The sequence below is a fragment of the Oncorhynchus clarkii genome, chromosome 22 (assembly GCF_045791955.1).
Source record: "Oncorhynchus clarkii lewisi isolate Uvic-CL-2024 chromosome 22, UVic_Ocla_1.0, whole genome shotgun sequence".
NCBI classification, from domain to species: Eukaryota; Metazoa; Chordata; class Actinopteri; order Salmoniformes; family Salmonidae; genus Oncorhynchus; species Oncorhynchus clarkii.
Genome location: NC_092168.1, coordinates 896,015 through 918,310, shown reverse-complemented (window position 1 = coordinate 918,310; position 22,296 = coordinate 896,015). Strand labels below are relative to the sequence as shown.

At 42.7% G+C, this 22,296-nt stretch overlaps 1 protein-coding gene across 2 annotated transcripts in view; it reads right to left on the bottom strand.

The window, feature by feature from the left end:
- Positions 1-22,296, bottom strand: part of LOC139380166 (TBC1 domain family, member 4) — a 136,077-nt gene that overhangs the window by 9,020 nt on the left and 104,761 nt on the right. For both annotated transcript variants that reach the window (XM_071122611.1, XM_071122609.1), the window contains 6 exons: positions 15,616-15,780; positions 15,177-15,335; positions 14,545-14,789; positions 10,607-10,766; positions 1,582-1,751; positions 627-803 (listed from right to left, as the gene is read on the bottom strand). In XM_071122611.1, coding sequence (XP_070978712.1) covers positions 627-803; positions 1,582-1,751; positions 10,607-10,766; positions 14,545-14,789; positions 15,177-15,335; positions 15,616-15,780 — 1,076 coding nt within the window. The remainder of the gene's footprint in view (positions 1-626; positions 804-1,581; positions 1,752-10,606; positions 10,767-14,544; positions 14,790-15,176; positions 15,336-15,615; positions 15,781-22,296) is intronic.

Below are 22,296 nucleotides of genomic sequence, written 5' to 3'. Positions count from 1 at the left end.
TTGTTTCCTGTTAACATTTACTAAGGGGTTTCACTCTCCAAATATGTGTCAATCCTTAATCCCTGCGATTCCTCAGCTGTGACCTCATCTGCAGACAGACAGACAGACAATTTAATGGTCTACAGTATGGATTAAAAAGGGAGAATTCCTTGGATGGAGAATTGAGACTCATTCCTTTTTATTTCTTATACTGTGTTTGGGGTTGTGCTCTGCTGACATCTACTGGCAGACTGAAGCAGTGCATATCAACTCCAAAACGTGTTTATTTGTTTGTTCTGTGTGTACTGTATATACTGTGAGCGTAGTACCAGACAGCTTGCATACAAAGGTCAACGGAGGGACATCTTAACCCATAACACTTGACAAAATGAGCATCTTTGAGGAAGGCCTCTGACACACCGAAATGTAAGCCTGTCTGTTTGACCCTACATTGAACCTCAAAGATCATTGCTGTCATTTGAGTGCTCCTCTTTCTTCTACTGGGATATTCATAATGTAAAGAGTACAATAGAATAGAATCTGGGGTAAGCTTTTTGGATAATATATTGTGTCTTATGTACTCCTTGACTGCAAAATTAATTGCCCTGAGGAAACTAAGTTTGAATTGAATTGAGCCAGTTTCCCACCTGTAGTTTCTCCAGCAGATCCATGTTCTGTTTCTTCAGCTGGTTGTTGGTCTTCTCCAGTTTATCCAGACGGTCTGAGTCGTTTGACTGGAGCACAGCATCCACCGTCTCGTCCTGCAGCACGTGGTACTCCACCTCATACGCATGTAGCTGCTTTGAGATGTCCATGTCCAACACCTGGCAACCCACATAATTACAAAGTATATATACCTGGCAACCCAGATTTGAAAAACATCAACTTGTGTCAAACACCTGGCAACCGCAAAGAGAAAGTCAAAATCGCCCACACCTGTACAGTCAGGTAATAAGTATAAAAAACAAGTGCTGGAGTTTACTCACGACCTTTCAATAAACATTTGAACCCAGATCTGCTACTCATAAGACATAAGCACAGCCTGTGTGTACTTTGTGTATCCCATTACAAGCAAATCAAGAGCCACAAAAAGGTCTTTACAGTCCTCCTTGGGCAGGGTGTGTGTCATGTGCTCTGTTATGGATTGTCGTCATAAAATAGAGCAGGCTTGCCTCTTCCACAACCGCTCTCTATATTTATGGCCAAAGTCACTCATGTCCACAAGCACTGCACTCATCATGAGCACTCATGGGTTTGAGCTACAAAATCAAACAGAATAGTGCTTTACTGTTCATTGTTGAAACGAAAATTAGTCTCCTTGCTCTGCCCAACCCCGAGACAACACACACACACACACACACACACACACATGGCATCTAGAGTTCAGGGTTAAGTGCCTTACTCAAGGGCCCCATATAATGTAAATGTAGGGCCAGTTTCCCAGACCCAGATTAAACCTAGTCTTGGACTCCGAAGCGCTTTCAATGGAGAATCTCAATTTTGTGCATCCCAAGACTACACGTGTGCATCCCATTGGAACCCTATTCACTATATACCACCAACAGTGAATGCTCACTTTTAATGTCCCCCCCCCATCTTTACCTTTGAGATGGTTTCCTCCATCTGGGTGTGGGTGAGGTTGGGAATTGTAGTTTTCAGGTAGTCCACGATGGTCTCGAAGCTATCACACTCCACTATCTCCCCTTCGTGACTGCTCAGTAGACACAGAGCCACCTTAAAGATCACTTCACTCCCCTGGGCAAATAGGATGTCTATGACATAGAACACAGAGACAAGGGCTGAATGGGTGTGTGTGTGTGAGAGAGAGAGAGAGAACAGAGAAGGTAGGAAAAACAAGAAAACAGTTTTTCTGATTCAATGTGAGTAAAATAGTGTGAAGATAAGGGTGTGAAACTGACTGTAAGCCACAGGTTTGTGGAAGTACAGTAGGACTGTGGCGGTCATGAAATTTTGTCAAACAAATAGCTGCCGGTCTCGCGGTAAATTACCGTTAATTAACATAAACACATTTAGCATCTCCTGGCTTCCACACACAAGCCACTGATGCAGAACTTTGGAACATCAACATTGTAAAAAGTCGAATAAATCCATGTAACATAGCCTACACCTGATCTGGCTATGTCATATCGCTTTGGGCTACACTAGTTCATTTAGCAGACAAGATTTGCTTAGAATTCCGTGGCATTATTTTATAGTATGAAGAATACAATTGAACAAAGCTGAATAAAATAGAAAGGATATCTTCTCCAAACGATTTGAGGGAGTGCACACATGGCTATTCTGTGTTGAGTGGTTAACAAAGAAACAGGTCCTCCTATATGCTTAATTTAGAGTTATTTATGCAACTTTAGTTGTGATACAAACATTAGGCTATATGTTTAGATTTTTTATACATTCTAAGGATGCATGATTTGAAAGAAGTTGCATGAAAGGTATAAACGCACACACTTAATCAGTCTCTCATTCACAATTTGACAAGCATTTGATAATGCCTCAAATTTCCCAGTGGCATCCCCTTTGTGGTCGTAATGCACCATTAAAAAAGGTATGCCTTTTGCGGCCAATGGTCGTTGTGCCCTTGGGCTGATAATAGTTATAATTCCCTTCTCCCGGCTGCGTGCTCTGAAGCACCTCTCACTCACATGGCTCGCTCAGATATCTCAATTCTTATTAGCCAATGCCCTTCACGTGATTGGGTCCTTCTCACAGGCTACAAGTGAAGACAGACACATCGGGATGCAACTGTTCGCGAATTCCGAGGCGCATATTAAAGATGTTGGAAGAACTGTACACATTTACTATTCGTCAGCCAACAAGATGAATAGGCCTAACGAATAGCAGACCCCCAGACCTGTTTAGCAAAAAAAAATATATAGAGTACCAGACAAAAGTTTGGACACACCTACTCATTCCAAGGTTTTTGTTTATTTTTACTATTTTATACATTGTAGAATAATAGTGAAGACATCAAAACTATGAAATAACACATATGGAATCATGTAGTAGCCAAAGAAGTGTTAGACAAATCATAATATATTTTATATTTGAGATTCTTCAAAGTATCCACCCTTTGCTTTGATGACAGCTTTGCATGATTCCATATGTGTTATTTCATAGTTTGTTCTGACTGTTCTGACTTGATGGTCCACATGAAGCCTATATCCTGTTTTAGAGAAATGTAATCATCGAATATTGTAAGAGCGTTCAATGTCTGCTTATGTGCCCCCTTTATTTATCCTACAGTTCTGACTTGGTGTACAGGGAGAATACTGTAAGAACAGCCCATGTTCTGAATTCTGTCTGAACAAATAGTTATATTGAGTGTGTCTGTCCTAGCTCGCTCATTGTCTTAATCAAAATTACGGATTGCCTCTCATCCGCCCGTCGTTCTCTTATGCCATAGTTTGTACATCTCAATTGTCAGTAGAAACCACATTTGTTTAAGCAATTCGGCCATATCAGCTATGTTTTTTTTAAATGGCAGTAAATGAGGCTGAATAAACAGTGTCGCTGTCAGACAAGGCTCCGCTGATAACCAGGTGTAGCAGTGGTAAGGATTCACTCCATGGTGCTGAAAAGAAAGCTCTGCTGTTGGGACAGCTTTATGTAGGCCCTAACAGTTTGTGGACACCATTTGTTACTGTTATAGCGCAATGAATGTATCGTTTAGTGTTGTGCTATGCAATGGCTTCGCTGGCATGCATCATAAATAGATTTTTTTTGTTTGCCCCACCAAGATTTACATGATAAAATCACTCCAGTATTCCCATTAGTACAAAAGTTGACCTATTATATTCTGTGTGAGATAGAAATATTACAAAAATAGTCTGGGACGCGATAGATCCCAAATGAATACAACTACTACTTTTTTTGATAGCAATGTGACTGACACAACAGATCAGAACGTTTAGCTTAAAATGTTAACAAACTATTAGGCAATTTTTTCACATTATAAACCCAGCAATGCGCACACTGCAGTAAGCTATAAGTGCGAATGTTCCAAAATGCAACCAACTAATCAGGAAAACACCCTTCTCAAAAGTGACCACAAATGCGATAATGCATGTAATGCTTTTATTATAATTATGGTGAAAATAATCTTCCACAATCTTAAAACTCACACGCTGCATATGCCAATTATGCTCTATACCGGTTGTAAAGTGGATTAATGTGCTTCATTTTATGAAGTTATTTGGCCACTTTAGTGAGATTGAGATTCTTCAAAGTATCCATCCTTTGCTTTGATGACAGCTTTGCATGATTCCATATGCATATGTGTCACAACTTGCAGACTTGTTTACGTTGCTGTGTGTTTTGTTGCCAACCTTACTTTGCTACCTGACAACTTTACGGTTTTTACTTTTTAATTACGTTTATATTTTAGTTTTTTTCCCACACAACTTTTTTTTTCATTCAACTTTTTCACTCCGGATGCTTTATCTGGACGTTGTCAGGACCTCCAACAGCTGTAGCTAAGTAGTAATGCCTTCTAATTGCAGTCGCTGTAATATACAGGAGGACGATCGCCTTACTGCGAGGATAGCTGTGCTGCAAGCCCAGCTTCAGACGCAATCGTTAGGCAAGGGTCATTTCAGTGTAGGAAAGGATGAAACAGTGTCCGTGCCACCAGTAAGTACAGATAGTAACGTTAGTATAAATCCCCTCGCACGGTCCCCGCAACCGGACAACTTTCTCACGGTTTCTGGAGGGAAATGCTGCTCAACCGGTGTCGCTCATTCAGCCGACAGAAACTTTCAACCGGTTTTCCCCATTAAGCAGCGAGTTGGAGTCTGAGACCGAGCCTTCTCTTGTCTCTACTCCTCCCGTTACGGGGTCTGAGATGCCGAAGCTTCCCACCATTAGCTCTGACAAATTGAAAACTCTAGTCATTGGCGACTCCATTACCCGCAGTATTAGACTTAAAACGAATCATCCAGCGATCATATACTGTTTACCAGGGGGCAGCGCTACCGACGTTAAGGCTAATCTGAAGATGGTGCTGGCTAAAGCTAAAACTAGTGAGTGTAGGGAATATAGAGATATTGTTATCCACGTCGGCACCAACGATGTTAGGATGAAACAGTCAGAGATCACCAAGCGCAACATAGCTTCAGCGTGTAAATCAGCTAGAAAGATGTGTCGGCGTCGGGTAATTGTCTCTGGCCCCCTCCCAGTTAGGGGGAGTGATGAGCTCTATAGCACAGTCTCACAACTCCGTCGCTGGTTGAAAACTGTTTTCTGCCCCTCCTAAAAGATGGAATTTGTAGATAATTGGGACTCACCCACAAACAGGACCAAGCCTGACCTGCTGAGGAGTGATGGACTCCATCCTAGCTGGAGGGGTGCTCTCATCTTATCTACCAACAAAGACAGGGTTCTAACTCCTCTAGCTCCACAATGAAATAGGGTGCAGGCCAGGCAGCAGGCTGTTATCCAGCCTGCCAGCTTAGTGGAGTCTGCCACTAGCACAGTCAGTGTAGTCAGCTCAGCTATCCCCATTGAGACCGTGTCTGTGCCTCGACCTGGGTTGGGCAAAAATAAACACGGCGGTGTTTGCCTTAGCAATCTCACTAGGATTAAGACCTCCTCCATTCCTGTCATTATTGAAAGAGATCGTGATACCTCACATCTCAAAATAGGGCTACTTCATGTTAGATCCCTTACTTCAAAGACAATTATAGTCACTGATCATAATCTTGATGTGATTGGCCTGACTGAAACATGGCTTAAGCCTGATGAATTTACTTTGTTAAATGAGGCCTCACCCCCTGGCTACACTAGTGACCATATCCCCCCCCGTGCATCCCGCAAAGGCGGAGGTGTTGCTGACATTTACGATAGCAAATTTCAATTTACAAAAAATAAAATGAAGTTTTCATCTTTTGAGCTTCTAGTCATGAAATCTATGCAGCCTACTCAATCACTTTTTATAGGTACTGTTTACAGGCCTCCTGAGCCATATACAGTGTTCCTCATTGAGTTCCCTGAATTCCTATCGGACCTTGTAGTCATAGCAGATAATATTCTAATTTTTGGTGATGTTAATATCCACATGGAAAAGTCCACAGACCCACTCCAAAAGGCTTTCGGAGCCATCATCGACTCAGTGGGTTTTGTCAAACATGTCTCTGGACCTACTCACTGTCACAGTCATTCTCTGGACCTAGTTTTGTCCCATGGAATAAATGTTGTGGATCTTAATGTTTTTCCTCATAATCCTGGACTATCGGACCACTATTTTATTACGTTTGCAATTGCAACAAATAATCTGCTCAGACCCCAACCCAGGAGCATCAAAAGTTGTGCTATAAATTCACAGACGACACAAAGATTCCTTGATGCCCTTCCAGATTACCTCTGTCTACCCAAGGACGTCAGAGGACAAAAATCCGTTAACCACCTAACTGAGGAACTCAATTTAACCTTGCGCAATACCCTAGATGCAGTTGCACCCCTAAAAACTAAAAACATTTCTCATAAGAAACTAGCTCCCTGGTATACAGAAAATACCCGAGCTCTGAAGCAAGCTTCCAGAAAATTGGAACGGAAATGGCGCCACAGCAAACTGGAAGTCTTCGACTAGCTTGGAAAGACAGTACCGTGCAGTACCGAAGAGCCCTTACTACTACTCGATCATCCTATTTTTCCAACTTAATTGAGGAAAATAAGAACAATCAGAAATTTATTTTTGACACTGTCGCAAAGCTAACTAAAAAGCAGCATTCCCCAAGAGTGGATGGCTTTCACTTCAGCAGTAATAAATTAATGAACTTCTTTGAGGAAAAGATCATGATTTATAGAAAGAAAATTACGGACTCCTCTTTAAATATGCGTATTCCTTCAAAGCTCAGTTGTTCTGAGTCTGCACAACTCTGCGGCTCTCTATCCACCGGTTGTGTACCAAACTCACCAAAAGTGGCAGTAATAAAGCCTCTCTTGAAAAAGCCAAACCTTGACCCAGAAAATATAAAAAACTATCGACCTATATCGAATCTTCCATTCCTCTCAAAATGTTTAGAAAACGCTGTTGCGCAGCAACTCACTGCCTTCCTGAAGACAAACAATGTATACAAAATGCTTCAGACTGGTTTTAGACCCCATCATAGCACTGAGACTGCACTTGTGAAGGTGGAAAATTACCTTTTAATGGCATCAGACCGAGGCTTTGCATCTGTCCTTGTGCTCCTAGACCTTAGTGCTGCTTTTAATACCATCGATCACCACATTCTTTTGGAGAGATTGGAAACCCAAATTGGTCTACACGGACAAGTTCTGGCCTGGTTTAGATCTTATCTGTCGGAAAGATATCAGTTTGTATCTGTGAATGGTTTGTCCTCTGACAAATCAACTGAACATTTCGGTGTTCCTCAAGGTTCCGTTTTAGGACCACTATTGTTTTCACTATATATTTTACCTCTTGGGGATGTCATTCGAAAACATAATGTTAACTTTCACTGCTATGCGGATGACACACAGCTGTACATTTCAATGAAACATGGTGAAGCCCCCAAATTGCCCTCGCTAGAAGCCTGTGTTTCAGACATAAGGAAGTGGATGGCTGCAAACGTTCTACTTTTAAACTCGGACAAAACAGAGATGCATGTTCTAGGTCCCAAGAAACAAAGAGATCTTCTGTTGAATCTGACTATTAATCTTAATGGTTGTACAGTCGTCTAAAATAAAACTGTGAAGGACCTAGGCGTTACTTTGGACCCTGATCTCTCTTTTGACGAACATATCAAGACTGTTTCAAGGACAGCTTTTTTCCATCTACGTAACATTGCAAAAATCAGAAACTTTCTGTCCAAAAATGATGCAGAAAAATTAATCCATGCTTTTGTTACTTCTAGGTTAGACTACTGCAATGCTCTACTTTCCGGCTACCCGGATAAAGCACTAAATAAAATTCAGTTAGTGCTAAATACGGCTGCTAGAATCCTGACTAGAACCCAAAAATGTGATCATATTACTCCAGTGCTAGCCTCCCTACACTGGCTTCCTGTCAAGGCAAGGGCTGATTTCAAGGTTTTACTGCTAACCTACAAAGCATTACATGGGCTTGCTCCTACCTATCTCTCTGATTTGGTCCTGCCGTACATACCTACACGTACGCTACGGTCACAAGACACAGGCCTCCTAATTGTCCCTAGAATTTCTACGCAAACAGCTGGAGGCAGGGCTTTCTCCTATAGAGCTCAATTTTTATGGAATGATCTGCCTACCCATGTGAGAGACGCAGACTCAGTCTCAACCTTTAAGTCTGAACTGAAGACTCATCTCTTCAGTGGGTCATATGATTGAGTGTAGTCTGGCCCAGGAGTGTGAAAGTGAACGGAAAGGCTCTGGAGCAAAGAACCGCCCTTGCTGTCTCTGCCTGGCCGGTTCCCCTCTTTCCACTGGGATTCTCTGCCTCTAACCCTATTACAGGGGCTGAGTCACTGGCTTACTGGTGTTCTTCCATGCCGTCCCTTGGAGGGGTGCGTCACTTGAGTGGGTTGAGTCACTGATGTGATCTTCCTGTCTGGGTTGGCGCCCCCCCTTGGGTTGTGCCGTGGCGGAGATCTTTTTGGGCTATACTCGGCCTTGTCTCAGGATGGTAAGTTGGTGGTTGAAGATATCCCTCTCGTGGTGTGGGGGCTGTGCTTCGGGAAAATGGGTGGGGTTATATCCTTCCTGTTTGGCCCTGTCCGGGGGTATCATCGGATGGGGCTGCAGTGTCTCCTGACCCCTCCTGTCTCAGCCTCCAGTGTTTATGCTGCAGTAGTTTATGTGTTGGGGGGCTAGGGTCAGTTTGTTACATCTGGAGTACTTCTCCTGTCTTATCCGGTGTATTGTGGGAATTTAAGTATGCTCTCTCTAATTCTCTCTTTCTTTCTTTCTCTCTCTCGGAGGACCTGAGCCCTAGGACCATGCCTCAGGACTACCTGGCATGATGACTCCTTGCTGTCCCCAGTCCACCTGGCCGTGCTGCTGCTCCAGTTAAGTGTTCTGCCTGTGATTATTATTATTTGACCATGCTGGTCATTTATGAACATTTGAACATCTTGGCCATGTTCTGTTATAATCTCCACCCCTCACAGCCTGGTTCCTATCTAGGTTTCTTTCTAGGTTTTGAACATTCTAGGGAGTTTTTCCTAGCCACCGTGCTTCTACACCTGCATTGCTTACTGTTCGGGGTTTTAGGCTGGGTTTCTGTACAGCACTTTGAGATATCAGCTGATGTACAAAGGGCTATATAAATTAATTAGATTTTTAGTTGTGATACAAACCTTATCAAAACATTTAGGCTAGGCTACATGAGGTGTGCGACTGTGATATAAAGTCAACAAAAAAAAGAAGGCATTCGCTGTTTCTTGCCTAGTTGTGAATTATATATTATCAATGAATGAAGTACAAGTGACAGGCTAATATGGTCACCCACTAGACTTTCTTCATTTAATCTTGTCTTTACATGTACTAAATAATATGAGTGTGAAATTTGTTTTGATTTAAAATGGACCATTATCATCCACCTGTATAGAAAGTGCATTCGGAATGTATTCAGACCCCTTGACTTTTTCCACATTTTGTTACGTTACAGCCTTATCAATCTTCACACAATACCCCTTAATGACAAAACGAAAACAGGTTTATAAAAATGTTTGCAACAGAAATACCTTAGTTATTTGAGTATTCAGACAATTTGATATGAGACTCGAAATTGAGCTCAGGAGCATCTTTTTTCCATTGATCATCCTTGAAATGTTTATACAACTTGATTGGAATCCACCTGTGGTAAATTCAATTGATTGGTAAGGCACACACCTGTTGATATAAGGTCCCACAGTTGACAGAGAAACCAAGCCATGAGGTCGAAGGAATTGTACGTAGAGCTTTGAGACAGGATTGTGTCAAGGCACAGATCTGGGGATTGTAAATGTGATATTTCATAAATTTGCGTAAAAAAAAAACTGTCATTATGGTTTATTGTGTGTAGATTGATGAAAAAAATAAGATTTAATACATTTTAAAATAAGGCTGTAACCTAACAAAATATGGAAGAAGTCATGGGGTCTGAATACTTTCAGAATGCAATGTAAATAGGATCCTTTTTTCCGGGATTCATTTTTATGCCAGCCAGGTAGGCTATACTCCTGTTGTAAATATAAGTAACGTTCTTAATATTAGGAAATAAATATATAAGACCTAGCCTATAGAAAGCTGATGGGATCCTCCTATTTTTAATAGAAGACAAAACTCTGTTTTCTCATGCAATTGCAAAGCCTATATAAATGTTGCGCAACATAAGCTCTCATGAAGTGTTTGATTCGATTTTCCATTACATTTGTATTGATGTCAGAGTGATTAGAGGGACAATAGAGTGCTGAGTACCAGGCAGTTAGCAAGTTCGGTAGACCATCAGCAGCATCAGAGCTAATTACCGTGACTAAGCGGATATGTGGAATTTGACTGCCCTCATGACTCGTGGCCGCCGGTGTGGCAGTAATAAGGTTACCGTAACAGCCCTAGGCACACCTGGGACATTCAAAAATATCCACATACAAATGTTCAGTGGCGATGTGTGACAAAGTCTGTAGAGAAAAACATCAATGAATCCGCTGCTTACCAAATATCCGTGCGACGAATCCGAGTGGGAACTGGGAGGCAAAGAGTGTGAGGAACCATGGGGCTGCGTAGAGGCTGGGGCAGATCTCGTGTTCCTCCAGGTGGCTGTACAGCTCCCTGTGGTAGTCGTGCAGCAGCCTGGACAACTGGTACATCTGAATCTGAAATATACACGCACACAGACACACGTGCACACACAGATCAGTACATATCTGTGGTAGACATGCAGCAGATACAGCTGGAAAACAGGTACATCTGGCTATGCAGGGGCCACAATCAGATCAGACTATCAATATTTTCATTCAACCTTGATTTAACATGTAACCACATGTGTCCAAAATCTGTCTTGTCTACTACTTACTAAAACTACATACTATGTACTAATCACACTACATACCTTTTGGTAAAAAATGAATGTAGTAAGCAACAAACATCAACGTACCAGGCTCATCCATACTGAGAATGCACAATTACATTATTTCCTGCCATTTGTCCCCCCCCCCCTCCTCCCCGCAACATAAAAGCTGACAGTATTTCACTTTCAACCACATAGTATTTCAGTTAATCTTGGATGCATATTCTATCAGGAACATGTTAGGTCATTTTCAGAGCTTTTCAACAAAAATATGTACTGTAATTTGGAAATTTTGCACAAAAAATATCGCCGGTCCCTAAACGTCTTTGCTCCAAGAGAGAAGCAGAAATGCAGGAGAAAGCTTTACTGATGTCAAGTAGATTGTTGATGATGCAGTGATCCTATCGATTTATGACATTCTGGTGAGCAAGGCTTTATTTCGTATTATACAGCATCAAGTAATGACAGAAGAGAAGCTGCATGTACTGTATCAAATTATATTATATACAAGCTAAAGTAACTTTTTTGGGCGACCTGACCAAATTCACATAGAAATGTGAGTTATACAGTAGATCTGTCATTCTAATTCAAAGCAAGTCTAAGAAGCGGTAGATCTGTTCTATGTGCGCTAATTTTAGCTTCTTCCCGTTCTTAAGTTACATTTTTTCATCTTTTATGTTTGGTTTTGAATACCAGCTTCAAACAGCTGAAAGCACAATATTTTTGGTTATGGAAAAGATATTTCACAGCGGTTTAAGGGTACAATTATTCTCTACACTATACTTGCTTGTTTTGCCACCTAAACTGACTTTAGGCAAACTATTAGAATTTTAGCAACCAGATAGTACATCTATAACTAACAAATAGCCTACCCAATGTCAACAATGCCAATTAGAAAAATATCTAAATTATGCTTAAAAAAAAATTCTGCGGCCCATGGGCAAAATATGTGCAATAGTGCTTTTTCCCCGGCATTCATTCATTTTGCGAATTCGTACGAGATGAAGACCCAAAATGAGTGTATATTTTCTCATTCCCAATCAGACTACTATGAACACAAGTACAGTTATTTGGACATAGTCAGACATCATCCTTGATACACTTACAACACAGTACACACATATGATACACATATAGGATGCATACATGCAGGATCTGGCTAGATGGTTTTACATAGTTATTACTCCTGAACATCTGACTGCATAGGCCTATAGCTGACTTGATGTTAGCTTACTCCTACTCCACACAAAACAGTCAGAAAGGGTAGCTAACAAGATAAACAGCTACCAACCACGCCATCTCCTAAAAGTGGACAGACGGTCAGATACCTTACTTTCCTCACCCTGACACGGCTCCTTAGAGAAGAGAATAACAGATGAAGACCAAAAATGACCCTAAGGTGAAGCAAGCATGCTCCAGCCCTGACAGAATAGTCCGATAGTTGAACCTAGCGAGAATGACCCTAAGGTGAAGCAAGCATGCTCCAGCCCTGACAGAATAGTCCGATAGTTGAACCTAGCGAGAATGACCCTAAGGTGAAGCAAGCATGCTCCAGCCCTGACAGAATAGTCCGATAGTTGAACCTAGCGAGAATGACCCTAAGGTGAAGCAAGCATGCTCCAGCCCTGACAGAATAGTCCGATAGTTGAACCTAGCGAGAATGACCCTAAGGTGAAGCAAGCATGCTCCAGCCCTGACAGAATAGTCCGATAGTTGAACCTAGCGAGAATGACCCTAAGGTGAAGCAAGCATGCTCCAGCCCTGACAGAATAGTCCGATAGTTGAACCTAGCGAGAATGACCCTAAGGTGAAGCAAGCATGCTCCAGCCCTGACAGAATAGTCCGATAGTTGAACCTAGCGAGAATGACCCTAAGGTGAAGCAAGCATGCTCCAGCCCTGACAGAATAGTCCGATAGTTGAACCTAGCGAGAATGACCCTAAGGTGAAGCAAGCATGCTCCAGCCCTGACAGAATAGTCCGATAGTTGAACCTAGCGAGAATGACCCTAAGGTGAAGCAAGCATGCTCCAGCCCTGACAGAATAGTCCGATAGTTGAACCTAGCGAGAATGACCCTAAGGTGAAGCAAGCATGCTCCAGCCCTGACAGAATAGTCCGATAGTTGAACCTAGCGAGAATGACCCTAAAGTGAAGCAAGCATGCTCCAGCCCTGACAGAATAGTCCGATAGTTGAACCTAGCGAGCGCTTGAAAAGAAAAAGAATCACAAATCAAATGTTAACTCACCCAGTTACTAACAGTGGAAGGTTTGTCAACACTGATAAAGAAACAATGGAGAAAAACATTCCACCTGTGTGAACTTTGGGTTGGCCTTAGCAGAGCCCAATAAGAACACAGTTAAAGGCCTGAGAGGGCAGTGGTTGGCCATAAACCAGCCCTGAGTTGCCAGATAGATTAAACATTACCACGCCTGCTTGTGCATTTACCAGTCAGAACAGGCTACATGGCTAAGCTAGTAATGTATAGCCAAGACTAACAGAACGAACAGTACAGTTTGGAAGGTTTGGATATGGGGTTGGTTGTTGTATGTGATAGTAGAGCGGTGGCCTGAGGGAACACACCTAATGTGTTGGGAGAAGTGTTATGAAATTGTATTTAACGGCTTTAATGTTGCTGGACCCCAGAAAGAGTAGCTGGGGATCCTTAACAAAAACAAATAAATACACCATCGTCATACTTCCCAGGTGAGACCCCCTTGTGAGATTGTTTTATTTTCAAGGGGAATGGAACCCACCTCCTACCCACTGTTGCCCTAGCTTCTGTCTTTAAAAAGGGGGGAAAAAACTGAACAGAGCTCGCAAAAGTGGAACGAGCCCTGACATGAGTGGCCAATGATTCACTGACACAAGCGTCACTATGTACCATTTGTGCCAGGATGTTATTGTGTTGAATTATTTGTGGTAAAAGTGCTAGCAAGTTGTCATTGTTAATACATACAGATAACTGCCTACATAAAGGAAACCAATCACTCAAACAAATGTATTTTATAAAGTCCTTTTTACAACAGCAGTTGTCACAAAGAGCTTATACAGATGCCCAGCCTAAACCCCCAAGAACAAGCAATGCAGATGTAGAAGCACAGTGGCTAGGAAAAACTCCCAAGAAAGACAGGAACCTAGGAAGAAACCTACAGAGGAGCCAGGCTCTGAGGGGTGGCCAGTCCTCTTCTGGCTGTGCTGGTGGAGATTACATAGTTCTTGAAGATGTTCAAACGTTAATAGATGACCAGCAGGGTCAAATAATAATATCAGTTGTTGTAGAGGGTGCAACAGGTCAGCACCTCAGTAGAACATTTCCGTTGGCTTTTCATAGCCGATCATTCAGAGGTCGAGACAGCAGGTGCGGAAGAGAGATATCATTTTATCCCTTATTTACTAGCAGTTTCTTAGGTAATACCATATAAACACCAGGTGAATACTAGATTAAAGTACCAGATTATTATTTATTTTAAACTGGGCTTTTAAATAAAGCATTACCGAAATGTCCTCTTAGAGGTCCAGCAAACACCTCCCTCCCTCCCTCCCTCCCTCCCTCCCTCCATCCATCCATCCATCCATCCCCCTACCTGTAGAGAAGTCATGTCAGGCCTGTATTGCCTGCGGAAGCCCAGGTCGTACATCAGGAACTTGAGCATGTCAAAGGCCTGGTCCTCACTCATGTGCAACAGCAGGATACCTGCCACAAAGCTGATGCCCTGGCAGTAGCCCACCTCAGTGTCTAACAGAGAGTAGGCCTTGAGCAGATTGTAGAGGGACAGCTGCCCTGCACCTAGCTGGGCTGAGAAGTACTGGTGGGTGGGGAATGTCCGACCTATTGAATTCATTCAAATAAGAAATAAATACACCAATCAATCAATTGGTGTGTGTTTGCTTTTGTGTGGGTATGTACTAGAGGAGGCTGGTGGAAGAAGCTATAGGAGGACAGGCTCATTGTAATGGCTTGAATGGAATAAATGGAACGGATTCCATATGTTTGATACCCTTCCATTTATTCCATTCCAGCCATTACAATGAGCCTGTCCTCCTATAGCTCCTCCCACCAGCATCCTCTAGTACATAAACAAGCATGTGCACACATGGAGTATTACTGGGCAGTGAGCTGGTTCAGCAAGTCCTGGTGGAGTGTGTGTATGCATGTGTGCCAGTGTGCATGTGTGTCTTTGTTTGTGTGTGTGTGAATGCATGCACGTGCACATACCCAGGTCAACTAGTATGGAGTGCTGCTGGGCCGTGAGCTGCTTCAGCAGGTCTTGGTAGGGGGTGTCTGGGGCGTGGCGGCCGGGGGGCAGACGGTGTCTCAGGCGGTGCTGCTGGGAGAAGAGGAGCCACACCTCCCCACGCCTGCCCTTAGGGACACCTGGGGACAGAGATGATGTTTTGGAGTACAGAGCGTTGGATGTGTCAGGAGTATGGAGAAAGTGTAGGATGTGGTAGGAAGATAAACACATTACATTACACATGCAATACATAGATTAGCAAAGACAGGCAACCATACTAATACAGACATACAACGCGCACACACACACGTACAAACAACAGACGTGTGGGGCACCTGCAGAAAGAGGGGGACTTCAGCACACACACGGACCACCCACCCACCCAACACACACACCTTAACCCTTATCATTCTCGCTCACCCTTAGAGATTGCATTGTGGACCTCCTCTTTGTCCAACGGGACGACCTTGGCTCTGCCCGGAACGCTCAGCTTCCTGTCCCAGAAGGCTAGCACGTCTTTAATGCATGTCCCCACTTCCTGGTAGTCCAGCTTCATCTTCCGGATGTGCAGCTCGTCTCGACTTGCTAGCGGAGAGAAGTTACACAGAGAGGTCAAGAGGTCAGAGAGAGATCAAAGCAGTGTTAATTTCACCAACAAAAATAGTGACACATTTTTCATTTCTCAGTGGCAAGTGACAAGATGATAACTGGCTATATAGAGCCCCCAAAAAACTATAACTAAACAAAAAAGATTTTTAATTTCAGTTGAAGAAAACGAGACAATTATCTCTGTGACTAAAATCTGACAAGTAGGTGGACTTGACAAGAGTTTTTGAAGACATTAAGAGCTTTTCAGTGTTATTTGTTTGGTCCAATGAAAAGCATGAATGACCTTAGCAGAATTATAGCCTCTGCCGAGTCCCCAACAACCGGATGTTCCAGTTTTCAGGGGAAATGGAAAGGGAGCCTGTGACACGACATCTGCTTTTGGATGTTAACAAGCTGACACTCCATCTTAACTCCTCCATGTTTACCAGATTGGTTGAACAGTGCAGAAGAAAACCTCCCTAGACAGTTACTTTTGGATGTTAACAAGCTGACACTCCATCTTAACTCCTCCATGTTTACCAGATTGGTTGAACAGTGCAGAAGAAAACCTCCCTAGACAGTTACTTTCTTCTTCTCGTCAAGACCAGTATGTAGGGGGGGTTTCAGGTGTTTACTTAACGCCTACTACGCTAGTTAGGTTAGCAGAATTGTAAGGCTTTCTCATTGCAATGTTGCAATAAAGTGTAAAACAAATACCATGCCCAAGTCATTCACGAGTCACCTCTCTGTCCGGTAACTGGTCACCAATTTGGTGGCAACGAATCATTGACGAAAAAGGGGCAACATTTGGAGCCACTTTACTTATCATGTTGATTCAAACAAGACCAAATGCAACTTTTCCACAGGAGAAGAAAGGATTTGCACCAACAAGTTGACAGGGAAAAATACTACAAACCTCAAGAAACATCTGAAAGTGTATCATTCCAATATATACGCTCATGTAATAACAGATTGATAATGCTAGCTAGTTATGTTGCTTCAACCTATCAGACCACTACTTACGACAGAACTTTGATTACAATATAGCTACAGTATGCCAAAGGGCAGGGCTCCAGACTGCTACCACTGTCGCATTCTGCGTGTTTTTGTCACTGGGGCCTGTTTTGCTGAGGCCTGCTGCTGTGGTGAGCGAGCCACATTATTTGGGCTCCGGGAGAAAGAAAAAAGGCTACTGATTGTATAACATTTCAAAATCCAATTGCGGGAAATACATAGCTTTGGAAGCAACTACTGCTGTTCTCTGCTTTCTGTTTTCAAATCTCTGCTTTCAAATCTCTTAATAACGAGTTCAATAGGCACTATTTTACGACCAAGATATTTGAGATGGCTTTAAGATCTGAAACACATAATTGCGAGTGCATAGGGTAGCAGGCTATAACTGCACAAAAAAAAAATTGGACATTACATTTGATGTTAGATTAATACATGACTACAATACGTGCAGTGGTGGAAAAAATACCCAATATCCATACTTGAGTAAAATCAAATATACCTTAATAGAAAATGACTCAAGAAAAAGTGAAAGTCACCCAGTAAAATCCTACTTACACAGTCTAAAGCACTGTAAATTATTTTATAGGGTGATTCGTGTTCTTTTCTATTGCGTGGAAAAAAACATGTGCGACCAAATCATGGGCTGGTGCCACCAACTGAAAAAGTTAAGGGGAAAATGTTAGTCTGGAGCCCTCTCAAGGGGTGGGATTTTGTATCTGTTGTGTTATTCTGCCAGTTTGGCTGTTGGGAAGAAAATCATGCGGACGGATGTTATGCCGAAAATGATGTTGGTAGGACAAGGCTATATGTATGTTTGTGCTCATGGAAGTCAGTGATTTATGTTAACTGTAGGTTAATGAGGCAATAAAAATGTGATGTGACTAAAATGGCACACTGTTTTAATAATTTTGACTAAATAATTTGACAGTTTTATGTGGTAATAGTGAGGTGATTGGTCAAATTTGCAAGCCCTCTCTTGAAATGCAGAACATGGTTGATTTTGCAAAATTTTGGGCAATCGCAGATTTAAAAAATGTAATGAGGGACTGCTTCTAGCACATCAGAAGGTCATTATTTTGGATGTATACGGTATGAAGTGCCTAGGGGCCTAGCGATTGTTTTGTTTCTGGATGGTGTAAAAGTGTTAATTCACTGTTAAATGTGTGTATTCCAACCAGACATTCTACAAATAGTTGTGTTCCAGAACCACAAACAGAAGTGAGACGCAAGCGAGGGCTTTGTGACCCTCCCAAAATAAACAGGAGACAGAAACAACAGCTTGACAGGAGCTTTGGTGTTTTTATACATAGCCTATCTATATCAGATATCAAACTAATGCTAACTATATCCCATCAGACATCACTCTAGATATCGCCTCGGATATCCAAGTCCAGCTAAAACTAACTATGCTTACTAGCCTATATGTGACCCGATTCAGGAAACTAGGCGTATGTCGCAAGTCATGACTTCACAGCAGAGCCGCTTGAACGTAAAAATGTTTATCGATGATGCAGATGTAAAACCTGAGGACCCATGCCAAATCTTTTCAGTCTCCTGAGGGGGAAAAGGTTTTGCCCTCTTCACGACTGTCTTTGTGTGCTAGTTTGATAGTTTGTTGGTGATGTGGACGCTGAGGAAGTTGAAGCTCTCAACCTGCTCCACTACAGCCCCGTTGATGAGAATGGGGGCGTGCTGGGTCCTCCTTTTCCTGTAGTCCACAATCATCTCCTTTTGTCTTGATCACGTTGAGGGAGAGATTGTTGTCCTTGCACCACACGGCAGGTCTCTGACCTCCTCCCTATAGGTGGTCTCATCGTTGTCGGTGATCAGGCCTACCACTGTCGTGTCATCGGCAAACTTAATGATGGTGTTGGAGTCATGCCTGGCCGTAGAGTCATGATTGAACAGGGAGTACAGGAGGGGACTGAGCACGCACCCGAGGGGCCCCCGTGTTTAGGATCAGCGTGACGGATGTGTTGTTACCTACCCTTACCACCTGGGGACGGCCCATCAGGAAGTCCAGGATCCAGTTGCAGAGGGAGGAGTTTAGTCCCAGGGTCCTTAGCCTAGTGATGAGCTTTGTGGGCACTATGGTGTTGAACGCTGAGCTGTAGTCAATGAACAGCATTCTCACATAGGTGTTCCTTTTGTCCAGGTGTGAAAAGGCAGTGTGGAGTGCAATAGAGATTGCATCATCTGTGGATCTGTTGGGGCGGTATGCAAATTGGAGTGGGTCTAAGGTTTCTGGTATGATGGTGTTGATGTGAGCCATGACCAGCCTTTTAAAGCATTTCATTGCTACAGATGTGAGTGCTACGGGTCGGTAGTCATTTAGGAAGGTTACCTTAGTGTTCTTGGGCACAGGGACTATGGTGGTCTGCTTGAAACATGTGGGTATTACAGTGCCTTGCGAAAGTATTCGGCCCCTTTAAACTTTGTGACCTTTTGCCACATTTCAGGCTTCAAACATAAAGATATAAAACTGTATTTTTTTGTGAAGAATCAAGGTCTTATTCAAATCGGCTATGGAGAGTGTGATCGCACAGTCGCTTGGAACAGCTGGTGCTCTCATGCATATTTCAGTGATACTTGCCATAAAACAATTTACATAATGTTATATAGCTCGTCTGGTAGGCTCGTGTCACTGGGCAGCTCTTGGCTGCGTTTCCCTTTGTAGTCTGAAATAGTTTGCCAGCCCTGCCACATCCAACGAGCATCGGAGCCGGTGTAGTATGATTAAATCTTAGTCCTGTATTGATGCTTTGCCTGTTTGATGGTTCATTCTAGGGCATAACGGGACTTTTTATAAGCTTCCGGGGTTAGAGTCCCGCTCCTTGAAAGCGGCAGGTCTACCCTTTAGCTCAGTGCGGTTGTTGCCTGTAATACATGGCTTCTGGTTGGGATGATGTCATGGATGCACTTATTGATGAAGCCAGTGACTGATGTGGTGTACTCCTCAATGCAATCGGAAGAATGCCGGAACATATTCCAGTCTGTGCTAGCAAAACAGTCCTGTAGTTTAGCATCTGCTTCATCTGACGACTTTTTTATAGACTGAGTCACTGGTGCTTTCTGCTTAATTGTTTTCCTTGTAGGCAGGAATCAGGAGGATATTTTTATGGTCAGATTTTCCAAATAGGAGGGCAAGGGAGAGCTTTGCATGTGTCTCTTTGTGTGGAGTAAAGGTGTTCTAGAGTTTTTTTCCCCTCTGGTTTCACATTTAACATGCTGATAGAAATGAGGTAAAACAGATTTAAGTCTCCCTGCATTAAAGTCCCCGGCCACTAGGAGTGTTTGCTTATGGCCTTATACAGCTCATTGAGTGTGGTCTTAGTGCCAGCATCGGTCTGTGGTGGTTAATAGACAGCTATGAAAAATACAGATGATAACTCTTTGGGCAGATAGTGTGGTCTATAGCTTATCATGAGATACTCTACCTCAGGCGAGCAAAACCTCGAGACGTCCTTAGATATGGTGCACCAGCTGTTGTTTATAAATATACATAGACCCCCGCTCCTTGTCTTACCAGAGGCTGCTGTCCTATCCTGCCGATAACCCGCCACCTGTATGTTATTCATGTCGTTGTTCAGCCACGACTTGGTGAAACATAAGATATTACAGTTTTTAATGTCCTGTTGGTGCTTCGTTGGCTAACAATATGAATTAGCCACTTCTGATCCTCACAAGGCACCCTGATCTCTTTCTGCGAAATCTCTTATTTCTCCAGCGAATGATGGGGATGAGGGCCTGTTCGAGTGTTTGGAGTATACACTTCCCGTCCAACTCATTAAAGAAAATTCTGTGTTCAATTTGAGGTGAGTAATTGCTGTTCTGATGTCCAGAAGCTCTTTTCAGTTTTAAGAGATGGTAGCAGCAACATTATGTACAAAATAAGTTACAAACAATGCGAAAAAACAAACAAAATAGCACAGTTGGTTAAGAGCCAATAAAACAGCAGCCATCCTCTCCTCATTTCATATGCCTTCTCAAAAATGTTAATGTGCCTTATAAACAAACTTTTATTCCATCTGTAAATACAAATAAAGTTGTTAAATTAAGACAGGAACCTTCCCGCTAGCCATGATTGGCTGAGATAATGAGGGGCTGGACATGCTGAGAGATGATTTTCAGATTGTTCTGCGGTGTAGCATCTTGTGTCTATAAAATGAGCTGCTCGTTATGCATAGATAATCCTTTCTACTGCAGATAGTGTTAGCCATGGAGAACTGCAAATATGTTGCTACTTCTCTCAATAACATTGCTGCCCTGAATATATCAGGCGATATCGACAAAGGTCAGTGGGAAAATCGTTGTGATGGACTACTTTCTGGAGGACGATCGTGCCATGCTGGCACTCTCTTGACTCTGAAAATGAATCAGACGATGAGGAAATCCATGATTTAGGTAAAAACATTTTCATTGAAGAAGACATTGTTGAGTGGTGATGGGGAAGAAACGGCAATCAACAGTGTTGTTGTCACGGAAGAAGTGTTTTGAAATCAGTGAAACACAAATGGGCCAAACAAGCTGCGCAAATGAACCGGAAACGACACAAGACGTCTTATTTTATGAAAGGGGTTGCAGTTAACGTTAACGTGACATGTCTAAACAAAACACCCCAAGTTAAAGCTTGCTGTTAGCTAGCTAACGTTAGCTGAGGTTAGATGGATGCCTTGCTAGCTAACATTATTTTAGGTGTATGAATTGTGTGTAACGTTAGTGATGTTTCTCAGAATGCCATTTCGCATTGCTAGTTATAGCCTAATGTTAGCTATCGGTTTGTACTGCTAGTTAAAGCTTGCTGTTAGCTAGCCAGCTGACATTATAGATGGCTGGCTAGCTAGCTAACATTGTGTATGAAGTGTGTGTACTGATGTTATCGCAGAATGCCATTTCACATCTATTGTATAATAATGCTAAAATATTTGTATGTCTTTCAGCATCAGTAAAACACTCCTGACTCTCCTCACCAGTCATACAAGGAGAATGGTCTAATGCCTCCCATCAGAAGGACCTGTAGAACACACCTGACTCTCCTCACCAGTCATACAAGGAGAATGGTCTAATGCCTCCCATCAGAAAGACCTGTAGAACACACCTGACTCTCCTCATACAAGGAGAATGGTCTAATGCCTCCCATCAGAAAGACCTGTAGAACACACCTGACTCTCCTCACCAGTCATACAAGGAGGATGGTCTAATACCTCCCATCAGAAAGACCTGTAGAACACACCTGACTCTCCTCACCAGTCATACAAGGAGAATGGTCTAATGTCTTCCATCAGAAAGACCTGTAGAACACACCTGACTCTCCTCACCAGTCATACAAGGAGAATGGTCTAATGCCTCCCATCAGAAAGACCTGTAGAACACACCTGACTCTCCTCACCAGTCATACAAGGAGAATGGTCTAATGCCTCCCATCAGAAAGACCTGTAGAACACACCTGACTCTCCTCACCAGTCATACAAGGAGAATGGTCTAATGCCTCCCATCAGA